The 15,129-nt window shown below is 42.3% G+C and overlaps 1 protein-coding gene across 1 annotated transcript in view; it reads right to left on the bottom strand.

The window, feature by feature from the left end:
- The window catches only part of LOC132832227 (phosphatidylinositol-3-phosphatase SAC1-like), a 72,328-nt gene that overhangs the window by 36,311 nt on the left and 20,888 nt on the right, over window positions 1–15,129 (bottom strand). Inside the window, exons 2-4 of the mRNA XM_060850035.1 lie at window positions 13,865–13,962; window positions 5,121–5,195; window positions 2,465–2,592 (exon numbers count right to left, since the gene is read on the bottom strand). Of these exons, the coding sequence (XP_060706018.1) occupies window positions 2,465–2,592; window positions 5,121–5,195; window positions 13,865–13,962 (301 nt within the window). The remainder of the gene's footprint in view (window positions 1–2,464; window positions 2,593–5,120; window positions 5,196–13,864; window positions 13,963–15,129) is intronic.

Below are 15,129 nucleotides of genomic sequence, written 5' to 3'. Positions count from 1 at the left end.
AACAAAGAGGAAAGGTTTTGATGGATATAGGCCAAATGCAGGCAAATGGAACAAGTTTAGTTTTGGAAACTTTGTCGGCATGGACAATTTGGGCCAAAGGGCCTGTATCCGTGCTGGATAATTCCATAACTAAATGGGACTGGTGAGAGGGGGTGAAGGAGCAGTGGGGCAAAGTTTACCTGAACTAAGGAATCAGCATTGGTTGGGAGGCAGAATCCAATCTCATTAGAAGGGGAAGAGAACAAAGCAAGTTACCACAACATTGAGAAGAAAAATGGGAGGTAACTGTGCCAATCTTTCTCAGTCTATGCCAGTCTGCTGACACTAGAAGACTGGTGTGGTTCAATGAGCAGCTGTGCTGCCAAGTCCCCAGCAATCACTCAAGAAATAGCTCATGTGGTTTGAAAATAAATTTGGCAGAGCTCAGATAAAATATCATCAATCTGAAACATTAACCTTATCTCATTCTGCACAGATGCCACCAAACCTGCTGAGTTGTCTGGCAGTTACCTTTCATTTCAAGTTTACAGAATCCACAGTATATTCGTTTCCAAAGTGCATGCTGCCCAATTTAAAGTGTGTCACTACAACTAACAGGCTCAGCAGAAATAGTGCATGGGAACACACTGCAAGGGTTCCCCATTAGCTGAATGTGGCTTTTAACCCCACCACCGATATTACTCGGATTAACTCCACAGATATTTGCTAGGGCTGGACTAGCTTTGTCAACTCTGCTGGCTCCCACCACTGGGAAACTGACACTTCGATTTTGAAGGCACTCACAACGTGGAAAACCTATTTGTTGATGGCTTCCTAGGACTGGGAGGAAGAGTGAAGATGGCCACAGAGATAGCATCATAGAGACGTACAGCACAGAAACAGGCATAATTGTACCAGCCTCCACTACTTCCTCTGGCGGCTCATTCCACACACACCACCCCTGTGTGAAAAAATTGTCCCTTAGGTCCCTTTTAAATTTTTCTCCCCTCACCCTAAACCTATGCCCTCTTGTTCTGTACTCTCGCCACCCCAGGTAAAAGATCTCGTTTAATTACCGATCCAGGCCCTTCATAATTTTGTAAACCTCTATAAGGTCACCCCTCAGCCTCCGATGCTCCAGGGAAAACAGCACCAGCCTGTTCAGCTTCTCCCTGTAGCTCAAATCCTCCAATCCTGGCAACATCCTTGTAAATCTTTTCTGAATCCTTTCAAGTTTCACAACATCCTTCTGATAGGAAGGAGACCAGAATTGCACACAATATTCCAACAGTGGCCTAACCAATGTCCTGTACAGCCGCAACACGACCTCCCAACTCCTGTACTCAATACTCTGACCAATAAAGAAAAGCATTCCAAACGCCTTCTTCAATATCTTATCTACCTGCAACTCCACTTTCAAGGAGCTATGAACTTGCACTCCAAGGTCTCTTTGTTTAGCAACATGCCCTAGGACCTTCCCATTAAGTGTGTAAGTCCTGCTAAGATTTGCTTTCCCAAAATGCAGCATCTCACATTTATCTAAATTAAACTCCATCTGCCACTTCTCAACCCATTGGCCCATCTGATCAAGATCCCATTGCACTCTCAGATAACCTCCTTCGCTGTCCACTACACCTCATGTGTAATGACACATCCAAATGGATTAATTTAAAAAATAAACCAAAACCTGGCACCAAGGTACAAGGCAGTGTTAGGCTGGATGAACAGACGTTTGGTCAGAGATAGGTTTTGAGAAGCACCTTTAGGGAAGCAACAGTTACTAGGCAAAAGGGTTTAGGGAGAGAATCCCAGATCTTTTGAGCCAATTGTGGAGTAATTAAAGTCAAAGATGCTGCACAGGTCAAAGTTCGAGGTATGCAGGTATTTTGGGAGGGCTTAAAAAAAGTATACGAGGAATATTCAGATCTTAGTAATGGTTTTTACGTTAGAGTTTGCTGGCATTACTCATGTGTAACAGATATCTCAATTCATGACAGCAAAACAAACTGGAAGCATTCACTAGACTTAAGATTAATATATTACAAACACTATGAACCGAGAGTGCATTCCATTTTACACAATAAAAGGGAATCAATATGAACACCAGGTACTTAGTCCAAATGGCAAATGTTTCATTAACCGGCGTATGTAAAGACCAGGAGATCATCAGTCAATCAAATATTCCAGTTGATCAAGAAGTCCATATGATCCATGTAGAAACACACACTAATAACGCAGGGGTTATACACATCACTGTTATACTTTAGTTACTGCATAAATTACTAAAATGGGAAATCACCAGCAGAGAGCCTTCTGACTCACACCCTCAATCTCTACTTGTACATAACGGAAATCAGGATAATACAGTAAACTTGTGGTATTTCAGGGATATCATTTTTGCCGGTTTATTGAGACTGCTGGTCCATAAGGTGCCGGGTAAAACAAAGTTTGCTGTATTTCAAACACCAAATTTAGTGCACATTACCTGCATCTCCGTCAGGTGCAACACAGTCTTCTTATAGGAAATGATGTCGAATTCTGTTGCTTTCCAAACAGCATGATTGAACAATTCTCCCATCTTTTGTTTTTTAGTGATAACTATAAGGTACATGCCTGCAATATCAGTAAAAGACAACAGGACTTAATCAAAATGTAGCACAGTAAACACAGCATACATGCTAGCCTTAGAGTCAAGCAAGAGACCATGAAGACCTTACAGACCGTCTGATTTTCAATTCTGCTCCAGAATGGCTTGCTTAAAACCCCAATGCAATAGAAAATGTGGATTCAGTCAGCATTTAATCTAGCCACAGAGTTTTCCCATTTTAGTCTTTGTCACATCTTTTATGTTTATTGTGTAACCTGTCTGGAGTACCAGCTGTTTAAAGCATGAAACCAGCTAGAACTCCAACATCGAGTTGTTGGTTTATTCGCTGTCAATCCTCACCTTTTGCTGCTTTCTTCCCAAGGCCAGTTAGGGAGGTGTAATAAATGCTGAGCCAGTCAGCAGCACCCACTTCTCACACGTTAATGTTTAAAACAATCTCTTTACTCTCTCTTCAGCCTACACTCTCACTCAGAGTTTCAAAAAAAAAGACTTCCATCACCTTGATTTGATTTGATGTATTCTTGTCACATGTACCTAAGTACAGTGAAAAGCTTGGTTTTGTGTGCAATACAGGCACATCATAACATACAAGGACATACAGAACAAAGTGAGGCATACAAAGTTACGGCTGCGCAGGGGGTAGACAAAAATAACATCAACATTAGACTTGAAATTTGAGAGGTCCATTCAGCAGTCTAATATCAGTGGGGAAGAAGCTGTTCTTGAATCTATTGGTGTGTGTGTTGAAGCTTCTGTATCTGCTGCCTGATGGAAGAGGCTGGAGGAGATTATAACCAGGGTGGGTCTTTGATGATGTTGGCAGCCTTTCCATGGCAAGGAGAAGTGGAGATGGATCAATGAATGGAAGGTCGGCTTGCGTGAATCTCATGGTTTCACATTTCTTAGAAGTACAAAGGCAGCAGATGCATGGGATCACCATCACCTGCAAGTTCCCTTCCAAGCCACTCACCGTCCTGATTTGCAAACATGTCACTGTCATGGAGTCAAAATCCTGGGATTCCCTGACAGCATTCCAATACATTTGCTGTCAGCAGACTCTCAATGATTCAAGAAGGCACTTTGCCATCACCTGCTCTTCAAAGGCACTTCACAATGGGCAATAAATGGTGCAAAGCCCACATCCCATGAATACATTTTTTAAAATGTCGCTGTGAGAGATAGATGCAGATGAACCTATGACTGGAGCATCCTGCTGTTCCACTCTAACAAAAATCTCATATTTATTGACAGCAGCACAAATAAAGCAGCAAATAAATCAGCAAGATCAATTCGGATATCTTTTTCTCTGCTTGTTAGGTACCCGATACCTGATTCAGCAACAAAGGTGGAAACAGCAAGCGATTGGATTATGTTATAATTTCAATCTACAGGCAAAACGATCAACATTGAAAGAAGAAACGTAAGTTAAGGTGTTAAAATGTTCACAAGCAGAGTATCTTTGGGACATGAAGTTGAACTCGTTAGCACTTTTCCTTTTGAAAAAGGTTGTGGGGTGGGAAAGCACTTGGGAGTGATACGACACATGACCTGGCAACGTAAACTGCATTACAGAATTCTGAAAACTGGAAAGATTGCCAAATGTCTTTCAATGAAAGCAGTGTTACTTTAACTCCCCAAAAGCCACTACTTTTGGACTTGCACAAAAAGCTCTTTGTGAGTTTTAAGATAAATATTTACAACATATTTCCAAACAGAAGTTTTCTTGAAATGATTACTGATCACTTATTACAGGATTTCACAACATGTGGTAACAGAGCACCAAACAATTCAGTCCAACTGGCCCTTCTCCATGTTTATACTTCACAAGTCGCTCCCATCCCTTCTTTAAATCACCCCACCCACATATCCTCTCTCAACTTTTTATCCAGATTCCTGTTAAATGCATATAGAGTATTATTAAAATATAACAAATGAGCCACTGATCTTTACAATCGTTTAGCAGAGTTCAACAATTTTTGTCTGCAAAGAAATGTTTGGACACATGTTGGTACCTCCTTTTAATTAGGCAACAAAAATCCTTTGTAAATGCACAAATGAAATTAATAAGGGTCTATGATCCATGAGCAGTCTGCACTGATTTATGTGCTTCATATCCAGGAGTACCCTGGCCAGCCAGTATCAGTTGCAGTGTTGACAGATACTCACTGTTATGTATGGTATGCAGGGATTTGGAAGTTTGGACATAATGAAGATGAACTTCCCAGGGAACAATTAAAAATGAAGAAAGCTTCTGGGAGCTTTGGCCCCAGCCAGAGTAATGACCCACCTACTCAACAATGCTGCAATCCACCTGCTGTCAGAAATCACACAGATGTGAAATAGGCGACCTGTGCAAACAATATTGAACCAAAGTGCAGCCTAATCCTTCAACTCCCAGTAGACAGAAATTGCCAAAGTAGATTTTACAGAGTTCTTCAAAATTAGTCGGCAAAAGCACAGCAAGAGAATCGTATATAAACTGATTGACTCTCTACTACCTTTGGAAGTATTTATAGTGATTACATGGACTCACCTGCAACCAGGCGAATTGTTCCCATGATTCCATAAACAGATCTGGTAACTGCAGAAGGAGGGATATCTTTCTTAACTAACAAAAGAGAAAGGAAAAGACATTAATACAGTTTAAATATGTTCATACAAACGGCCAGGAGAATGGTCAATAAACTGACCACATAGGAAAAAGTGCATATTCTACAAGGCAAAGTGGCTAGAAACAAAGTCATCGAGGAGTCTAATGTGAAGGGACAAGTTTGAATACCTTAACTTGGGCAGCCTGCAGCAAGGGCTGAGTGTTTGGGAGGGGGAGGGAGGGAGATGGAGGAGAGAAGGGAAATGGGGGTGGGAGGAGGTGGCCAGGGGAAGGAGAGAAAGAGCACACAGACAGGGGGGTTGTGGTGGTGATGGTGTTTGGGAGTTAAAGTCAAAAAGAACAAGTTGTGTAGAACTGGCAGTGGGATAATTACAGAATGCAAAGCGATACTTGCCCTGGTCCTAAATTTCAGACTCTGATCTATAGTGGTTACAAAGGATACATTCCAAAATCTATCCCAGGTAGAAGAAGAAAAGGTCACATCTCACAGTGAACCAGTCAGTCACGACTGTGCGTATGATTGATCACCAAACATTTGTCTTGGCAAATATGAGCTAACTTCTACATTCACAATTAAAAGACAAGGGAATAGAACAGAAAATATGACAATTTCCTCCAACAGTTACTGTACTTGATTGGAAAGCACATTGGGAAATCTAGAGGATGTGAAAGACACTAAATAAATGCAGGTTATTTCTTTCCAGGTTGATGCACTGCTTTTTAGCCACAACCTGCTGCCTTTGCTGAATGTCAGGGCGAGTATTTGGAAACCTGGATCCCTCTGGGTTATAAAATTAACTGTGCTGAGGAGGAGGCAGTCCTGTGAATAAATGCAGTGAAAAGTTTCATACTGAACCAAATGGACTAGGAGGATCCTGAGTAGTGCAGCACTGTATTCACTAATGGCAGCCAGCAGTTGAAATTAGCAACAGTAACCCCAGAATGAGGAAGAGAAAGCAATGGCCCCTTTAGACTGTTCCACCTTTCATTATGATCAAGGCTGATCCCTTAATAAGATACAGTCACACCCCATTATAGACAAAGTGAGGACTGCAGATGCTGAAGAGTCAGTGTTGAGAGTGTGGTGCTGGAAGAGCACAGCTCGTCAGGCAGCATCCAAGAATGAAGGAGAATCAATGTTTCAGGCCAGAGCCCTTCATCAGGAATCATGAATGATGAAGGGCTTATGCCCGAAACGTCGATTCTCCTGCTCCTCAGATGCTACCTGACTGCAGCGATTTTCCCGCACCAGACTCGCGACTCATGCCCCATTATGGTCTGAAATATCATTGCAAACCAAAAACATGTCCAGTTGTGATCGCTTAAAGCTGGGAAATGCATTGTTACCGTCAAAAATGCAACATTTAAGATGGTTCTGCAAGTGCAGCATTCAGGCTGTGGCAAACCATGACTATTACGTTAGCAGGGCACCACCATCACCCTTTCTTTCACCCCCCCCCTCACTTATTCTTTCACTGTGGGAATCAAGGCAAAGCCATTTTTCAGGCAAAGATGTGTCAGAACTGATGGGATGATAGAGCAGTGCAGAGGGAGGACTGCAATGCTGGGGACTGGGGGAAGGAGGGGTCAAGGTCAGGATAACACAGCAAAAGGTACAACATAATCAAAGATTGAGACATGGGGAAGGAGAGAGAACGTAGAGCAGGATTATCAGCTGAGAACATTAGGCTAAAGTGGAATATAGTCAGATGCTTGCTGGGGACATGACAAACACTGGCTAGCGGCCAGAAGAAGCATAGAAAGAGTCAAAAAAACAGCCTTTGGTAGTTGGGAAATGTGCAGGACATTATAGCTGGGTAGAACCAGGGTCAGGAATACATCTTGTGGGACAGCTCACACCCACAGTTTGCTGTATCTACCGTGTCTCACAGTCGGTGGCCATGCAGAGAGCAACAAAACAGCTTTACTGAGAACATCCTGGAAGAACGTCAAGAGAAGCAGCGAGTTTAGAACAGAACGAGGCTAAAACACTAACTGAGACACACCATTGGCATTTAAGCAAGATGTTTGGATTTGCCTACAAGGGAGGTCTAGAAAATCTAGGAAAGGTACAACATTTCAAATGTAAACTCAGCCTTCGCCTCCTCTGCTGACCTTTATCAACTGGGTGACGAAGAACTCAAAAGGTTAAATTGCAAGCTAATGCAGTTATTGTACCACAAGAATGGACAATAAATGCTGGCCCAGCCAGCAACACACACACCCCATGAGTGAATTTTTTAAGAAGTCACCATAAAATAGCAGACATTGTACAAAGGGGAGCACAAACGATCCCTTGATAGCAAAGTGTGGCAACTTTTTCAATGAAATCATTTATTTCAGCATCAGCTACAAACAAAATGAGTAACCACAAGAACCTCATTCAGCCCATTGAGTCAGCTTTGCCATTCAGGGAGATCATGGCCGATCTGATAATCCAAATCTCCACTTTCCTGCCTTTTCCCTATAATTCCCTTCCTGATTAAAAATGGTCTCTGAGCCTTGAATATACTGAATGGCCCAGATTCACTCCCTCCGCAGTAAAGGATTCCACAGGTTCTCCTCTCCAAGAAGAACTCCTCCACATCTCAGTGATGGGCAGTGAAAGCACTTGTAAGCTTTCAAAGACCAGCTTCCCCCAAATTTTAATGAATAATAATAACAGAAACTGATGCTTTTTTTATGCTGTCGAATATGGTATGCTACACTTTGCGAACACTAAACATGCATCACCTTACCTCGAAAAGCATATAGAAGCAGCTCAGAGAAGGTTCACTCAACTCATTCCTGGGATAAATGGCATTTATGAAAAAAGGGTGAACAGGTTGCACCTACAACCAATGGAATTTAGGACAATGAGAGATGATCATTATTGAAATGTACAAGGTCCTGAGGGAACTGGATATTGGGAGGATGTTGCCCCTTGTGTAGGAGACTACAATTAGGGGACACAGTTTAAAAATACAAATACAGATTGAAAGATTTTCTTTTTCTCTCAAAGAATTGTTGGTCCGTGAATGCTGGGTCATTCAATTTGTTTATAGAACCCCCATAGTGTGGAAGATGGCAATTTGGCCCATCGAATCCTCATCAACACTCCAAAGAGCGTCCCACCCAGATCCAACCCTTGTAAACCCTGCATTCCCCATGGTTAATCCACCTAGCCTGCACATCCCTGGACACCATGGGTAATTTAGCATGGCCAATCCACATAACCTGCACATCCTTGGATTGCTGGAGGAAACCGGAGCACTCAGAGGAAACCCATGCCGACACAGGGAGAATATGCAAACTCCACACAGACAGCCACCTGAGACTGGAATTGAACTCAGGTCCTTGGCACTGAGAGGCAGCAGTGCTAACCACTGAGCTACCAGGGTCAGAATGAGAGTGTAGACAGATTTTTGATTGAGAATGGAGTCCAGGGTTACATGATACAGACAGAAAAGTGGAGGCTACGATGAGACCAGACATATAATCTTACTGAATGGCAGAGCAGGCTTGATAGGCCAAATGACCTGCTCCTACTCCCACTCCCACATCCAATGTTCTTATAGCATGCACAAGTCACATCTCATTACCTAAGTCGCTGACAGTAAGCAACGATAAGGCTTTTGCCCTGCTTGACTGTAAGCAATAGATCTCAAAATTACAGATAGATATGGCTCAAGGTAGAAGTGACATTTTACTTTTCATCACTTACATAAATGATTTGGATGGGAGCATAAGAGGTATAGTGAGTAAGTTTGCAGACGACACCAAAATTGGAGGTGTAGTGGACAGCGAAGGTTACCTCAGATTACAACAGGATCTTGATCAGATGGGCCAATGGGCTGAGAAGTGGCAGATGGAGTTTAATTTACATAAATGCAAGGTGCTGCATTTTGGGAAGGCAAATCCTAGCAGGACTTATACACTTAATGGTAAGGTCCTAGGGAGTGTTGCTAAACAAAGAGACCTTGGAGTGCAGGTTCATAGCTCCTTGAAAGTGGAATCGCAGGTAGATAGGATAGTGAAGGCGGCGTTTGGTATGCTTTCCTTTATTGGTCAGAGTATTGAGTACAGGAGTTGGGAGGTCATGTTGCGGCTGTACAGGACATTGGTTAGGCCATTGTTGGAATATTGCGTGCAGTTCTGGTCTCCTTCCTATCGGAAAGATGTTGCGAAACTTGAAAGGGCTCAGAAAAGATGTACAAGGATGTTGCCAGGTTGGAGGATTTGAGCTATACCGAGAGGCTGAACAGGCTAGGGCTGTTTTCCCTGGAGCGTCGGAGGCTGAGGGGTGACCTTATAGAGGTTTACAAAATTATGAGGGGCATGGATAGGATAGGATAAATAGACAAAATCTTTTCTCTGGAATGGGGGGATCCAGAACTAGAGGGTATAGGTTTAGGGTAAGAGGAGAAAAAATATAAAAGAGACTCAAGGGGCAACATTTTCACTCAGAGTGTCATATGTATATGGAATGAGCTGCCAGAGGATGTGGTGGAGGCTGGTAAAATTGCAACATTTAAGAGGCATTTGGATGGGTATATGAATAGGAAGGTTTGGAGGGATATGGGCCAGGTCCTGGCCGGTGGGACTAGATTGGGGGGTTGGACTATCTGGTCGGCATGGACAGGTTGGACCGAAGGGTCTGTTTCCGTGCTGCACATCTCTATGTCTCTATTTAGCACAGGCGTGGATTCCAATCCTGGAATTATTTTTGTAAAGAATCTGTTAACACTGGCAGGTAAAGTGCATGGACTTTTGGAATGTCATAGAATATCCGATTTAGAATTCTGTGCGTCGTCTCGGCTATAATAGAATTTTCACAATGGGGTGTTGGAATAGATTAACACTCCTCAGTGACATGGAGCTTAATAAATACATATAATATATATATATATCTTAATATTGTATTACAGAGAATCAACTAGACAAGGGAAACATTCATAAATACAATAATATCAGAGTTCAAAGAGTGTGGAAGAAATTTGAGCTCTTTTGAGTTACCTCTTCACTTGGTAAAGTTGCAACTGCCTAAGTATGGTAAACAGATTGATGCTGCCCGGTTTAATTGTGGAGGTTGGAAAAACGGTTGGCTTCTTAATACAGGATGCAACGAAGGTCAAAGGCAACAAACATTACAAAAATGTTTTGCATTTTTTTTTTACAGGCAATAGTGCCCAGGTGTGCTCATCCAAATTAACGAAACCATATCGGGATGGAAAGGACAAATGAGGTTGATTTCTATTACACAAATGTTGTTACACAATCTAGGGTTCTTCAGGGAATCAGATCAGCAAGTCAGCAACCAAAGACTAATCTCCAGGGTTATCCGCAGTATCAGGTTAATTAGCAGTTTACACTAACTTGCAATCAAGTTAATTTCTCCCAGGGAAGTATCTCTGGAAAAGAGTCAGGAAATCTGGAGTGAAATTTCCCAAAATGAAACCAGACCAGGAACTACAATGCTTTAAATGTGACATTTCTCCATAGAAATAGGAAAGGTTTGATATGCTTACCAGATGGAGTGAGATATAGTGAATAAATTTGCAGATGACGCCAAAATTGGAGGTGCAGTGGACAGCGAAGGTTACTCAGATTACACATTGATCCAATGGGCTGAGAAGTGGCAGATGGAGTTTAATTTAGATAAATGTGAGGTGCTGCATTTCGGGAAAGGTAATCTTAGCAGGACTTATACACTTAATGGTAAGGTCCGAGGGAGTGTGGTTGAACAGAGAGACCTTGGAGTGCAGATTCATAGCTCCTTGAAAGTGGAGTCGCAAGTAGATGGGATAGTGAAGAAGGCGTTTGTTATGCTTTCCTTTATTAGTCAGAGAATCGAGTAGGGCTCTGGCCCGAAACGTCGAATTTCCTGTTCCTTGGATGCTGCCTGACCTGCTGTGCTTTAACCAGCAACACATTTTCAGCAGAGAATTGAGTATAGGAGTTGGGAGGTCATGTTGCAGTTGTACAGGACATTGGTTAGGCTACTGTTGGTATATTGCATGCAATTCTGGTCTCCTTCCTGTCAGAAAGATATTGTGGAACTTGAAACGGTTCAGAAAAGATTTACAAGGATGTTGCAGAGTTGGAGGATTTGAGCTATAGGGAGAGGCGGAACAGGCTGGGGCTATTTTCCCTGGAGTGTCAGAGGCTGAGAGGTGACCTTATAGAGGTTTCTAAAATCACAAGGGGCATGGATAGAATAAATAAAGTCTTTTCCTTCCCTGGGGTAGGAGAGTCCAGAACTAGAGGATATAGGTTTAGGGTGAGAGGGGAAAGATGTAAAAGAGACCTAAGAGGCAACTTTTTCACTCAGAAGGTGGTACATGTATGGAATGAGCTGCCAGAGGAAGTGGTGGAGGCTGGTACAATTGCAGCATTTAAAAGGCATCTGGATGATTATATGAATAGGAAAGATTTGGAGGAACATGGGCTGGGTGCTGGCAAGTGGGCCTAGACTAGGTTAGGATAACTGGTCGGCATGGACGAGTTGGCCCGAAGGGTCTGTTTCTGTGCTGTACATCTCTATGATTCTAAATCACTGGAAATTTTTAATGCTATTGTTTGTATAATCTAAACGGGAACAAGCTGAGTATTTCGGAAATTACAGTTCCATATGAAATTGTTATGAAGCAAATGCTTATCTACTTCCCATCTATCACTCCTGCATCAAACTCAATGCTCGAACAATTACTCACTGCCAATGACAGTCAAGAGCCAGCTCATGATCGTGCTGATTACAGAGATGCTTTTATCAATGACCAAAGTACAAATGCCAGAGACATGTTTATTTATAGATTGACTAAAATGAAATTAAGTGTATGCACAGAATAGATGTTGGATATGGTATCAGGAAAAGAAAACTTGGAGGCCAGAAGTGTTAAGATCAAGATGATGATGATATCCATGACTTCAGCAATGCTGAACATTCCAGTATTAAATTACTGTCAGAATGATTAATTGAGCTGTCTAATTTTGCCAATCTGGACTGGTTTGTTGAGAACTTTGAATTTGCAGTGCAGAATCAGACCATTTGGTCCAATGACTCATCCCACTTCCTCTAACTCCTATATGGCCTTCAACTCCTTTCTCAGGTACTGGGTCCAACTTCCTCTTTAACATCGCTGCTATTTACCTCTGATACTCCATGACATCTAAACTCCACATTCTAACCATTTTCTACGTCAGGAAGTTTCTCTTGCAATCCTCATCAGATTTAAATCAGCAACCACCTTATATCAATGTTGCCTAGTTTTGGGATCCACCCGTTTCTATTTATCACAAACTATTTCACCAGCTCGAGGTCAAGGTTCCTCTTCTCCAATGGCAGAAACAGTCCCGACCTGTTCACACTTTCCACCCTTGGCATTTTCTTTGCACCTTCTGCAGCGCCTCATTGTGCTTTTTCTAACAGAGGGTAGAACAGTCCACAATACTTCAAGCTGGAATTCCCTCTTAGAGTGTCGCTACACATCAACCCGCAAGATCCCTGGCTGGTTGCACACAAGTCATCACTTGTAATGATTTGAGTAACTGTACCCCTCAATCCTTTGCTCCAAGTAGACTACCTTTTCCTCAGTTTTGACCTGGAAGGTTCAGGTTCATAAATTCTTTGAATATGGATCAACAGATCATCAGTTTTGTCTTTTTTGCCTTCCTTTTGAAAGAAGTTGATACCAAACTCAGAACAAATCATCACCACAGAACTTCGACAATCTGGTAGCAGGCCATTCGGCCCATTGAGTCCACAACGACATGCTTGAAGAGCATCCCACCTAGACCCACCTCCTTTACCCCATCCCTTTAAGCCTGCATTTCCCATGACTAACCCACCTAGCCCGCACATCCATGAAGACTATGGCCAATTTAGCATGGCCAATCCACCCAGCCTGCACATCTTTGAACTGTCAGAGGAAATCAGAGCACCCGAAGGAAACCCATGGGGAGAATGTGCAAACTCCACATAAACAGTCACCCGAGGCTAGAATTGAACCTTGGTCCCTGGCGCTGTGAGTGAGCACTGTTAATCACTGAGTCACTGTGCCACTCCAATATTGAACAAACAGTAGCTCTGTAATAAAGTATGTTTCACCAAGCACTTTCCAACTTCTTGTAAACTCTCATCATTGAAACTCTTGCACAAAATATATAGAGCTGAAAATGTGTTGCTGGTCAAAGCACAGCAGGTCAGGCAGCATCCAAGGAACAGGAAATTCGACGTTTCGGTCCTGATGAAGGGCTTATGCCCGAAACGTCGAATTTCCTGTTCCTTGGATGCTGCCTAACCTGCTGTGCTTTAACCAGCAACACATTTTCAGCTCTGATCTCCAGCATCTGCAGACCTCACTTTTTACACAAAATATATAGCACAGAAATAGGCCATGTGGTCCATTCTGACGTTTATACTCCACACAAGTCTCCTCTCGCTTCTTCCATCAACATAAACCTTCTATTTTTTCACTCCACATATTAAATCCAGTTTGTCCTTAAATTACCATAACTTGTTATTTTCTGGGCATGGGGCAACATTCAGGAAATAAAGATCAAGATGCACATTTTACAATAATTAGTGCAATTCAAATTTGGAAATAAAAAAGACTTTCCTACTTGTGAAATGCAAACCACGCCTCCCCCCCCTCTCCATTTTCAAATTGTTCCAACAAACTCCTTACCTCCAAGGGTGATTTCATTAGAGACACGGTCAATCATGAGCACATCATTTGACCCATCATCACAAGCCTCAAAGTAGAACTTCTCTGGCGTTGTGTGCCTAAAACACATTAATCAAAAGTTACCATGAATATCAATTACATGCCAAATCATCAATGTTCAATTTATGGGAAACACTCTTGAAATTACAGATAAACCTCAGAATAAAGATTAACAAATATTTTCCACTTCAAATTTAACTTTATCTGTCAGCACTTAGACTAGTCGTGTTTCCACACTAGTGCATCATTTCCATTTCCCACACAAGCTACCCTTAAAACCCCCATTAATATTTTGCAAGGGTGTATTAGTGTTTGAAGTCATGAACTGTGAACAGGTCATGGATTAGAAACGTACACAAATCCTGCAAAGGGAGAAGATTTGCACTCTGTCAGGCAGGGATGAAATTGGAAATAGAACAGTTTGGCAGTTGCTTTTGACTAGCATGGACTTAGTGGGCTGAAGGGTCGTTTTCTGTGTCGTAGACCTTTCGGACTCTATGAATTCAAAACAGCTGCATGCCTGTATTGCGGAGCAGAGAACCAGGACAACATTTCTGTGTACAGTACTCTGCATAATGGACTGGAATCACATGAAGAATGCCTGCTGTTTGTTGAACTCATGAAGGTCAGACCTGCGTGAGATTTAGCAGAGGTTTTTAAAATACAACTCACATTCTTGAGCAATGAGTCAGGGTCTGCAAGAGAGGCCACTACTCCTCAGCTCGGTCATTGTTGCTAAAAATGTATAACTCATTGCTCAACTGCTATGTTATGTTCCTGTTCTTGATGACAGGAAAATACAGAAAGGTCTGCTAGATGTTTCTGACAGTTTTCATCACCACCTACCCCATCTCATCAATCTGATCCTTGATGCTCCATTAACAACTGTGCATCTGCTTTGACTCAAGTTTATAGAATCTTATCTATAAACATGAATGCAAATACTGTATTACAACTCTCCAATTTGAGATTTCTGCAATCAAACCCGGAAGTCACATGAAGGACAGAGTTGCTTCTGCCTGCAGCTGCCTAACTAAGTGCTGTTCAAACCTTTCATGTGATCAATGCTTTCCAATCAGCTGAAGGAGACCTTTGTCACATACCATCCTTCATTGCACACTTGCAACGTACAGGTCACTCCCGTTCTCTCCCATGTCTAGAGAATCAGTTTCATTTTTAGATGGTCCATTTCCAACATGTCAGAGTACATCCTTGGGTCATAACAG

The sequence above is a fragment of the Hemiscyllium ocellatum genome, chromosome 34, assembly GCF_020745735.1.
Source record: "Hemiscyllium ocellatum isolate sHemOce1 chromosome 34, sHemOce1.pat.X.cur, whole genome shotgun sequence".
Classification (NCBI taxonomy): Eukaryota; Metazoa; Chordata; class Chondrichthyes; order Orectolobiformes; family Hemiscylliidae; genus Hemiscyllium; species Hemiscyllium ocellatum.
The sequence above is the reverse complement of the archived record's forward strand: the minus strand, read 5'-3'. Positions and strand labels throughout refer to the sequence as shown.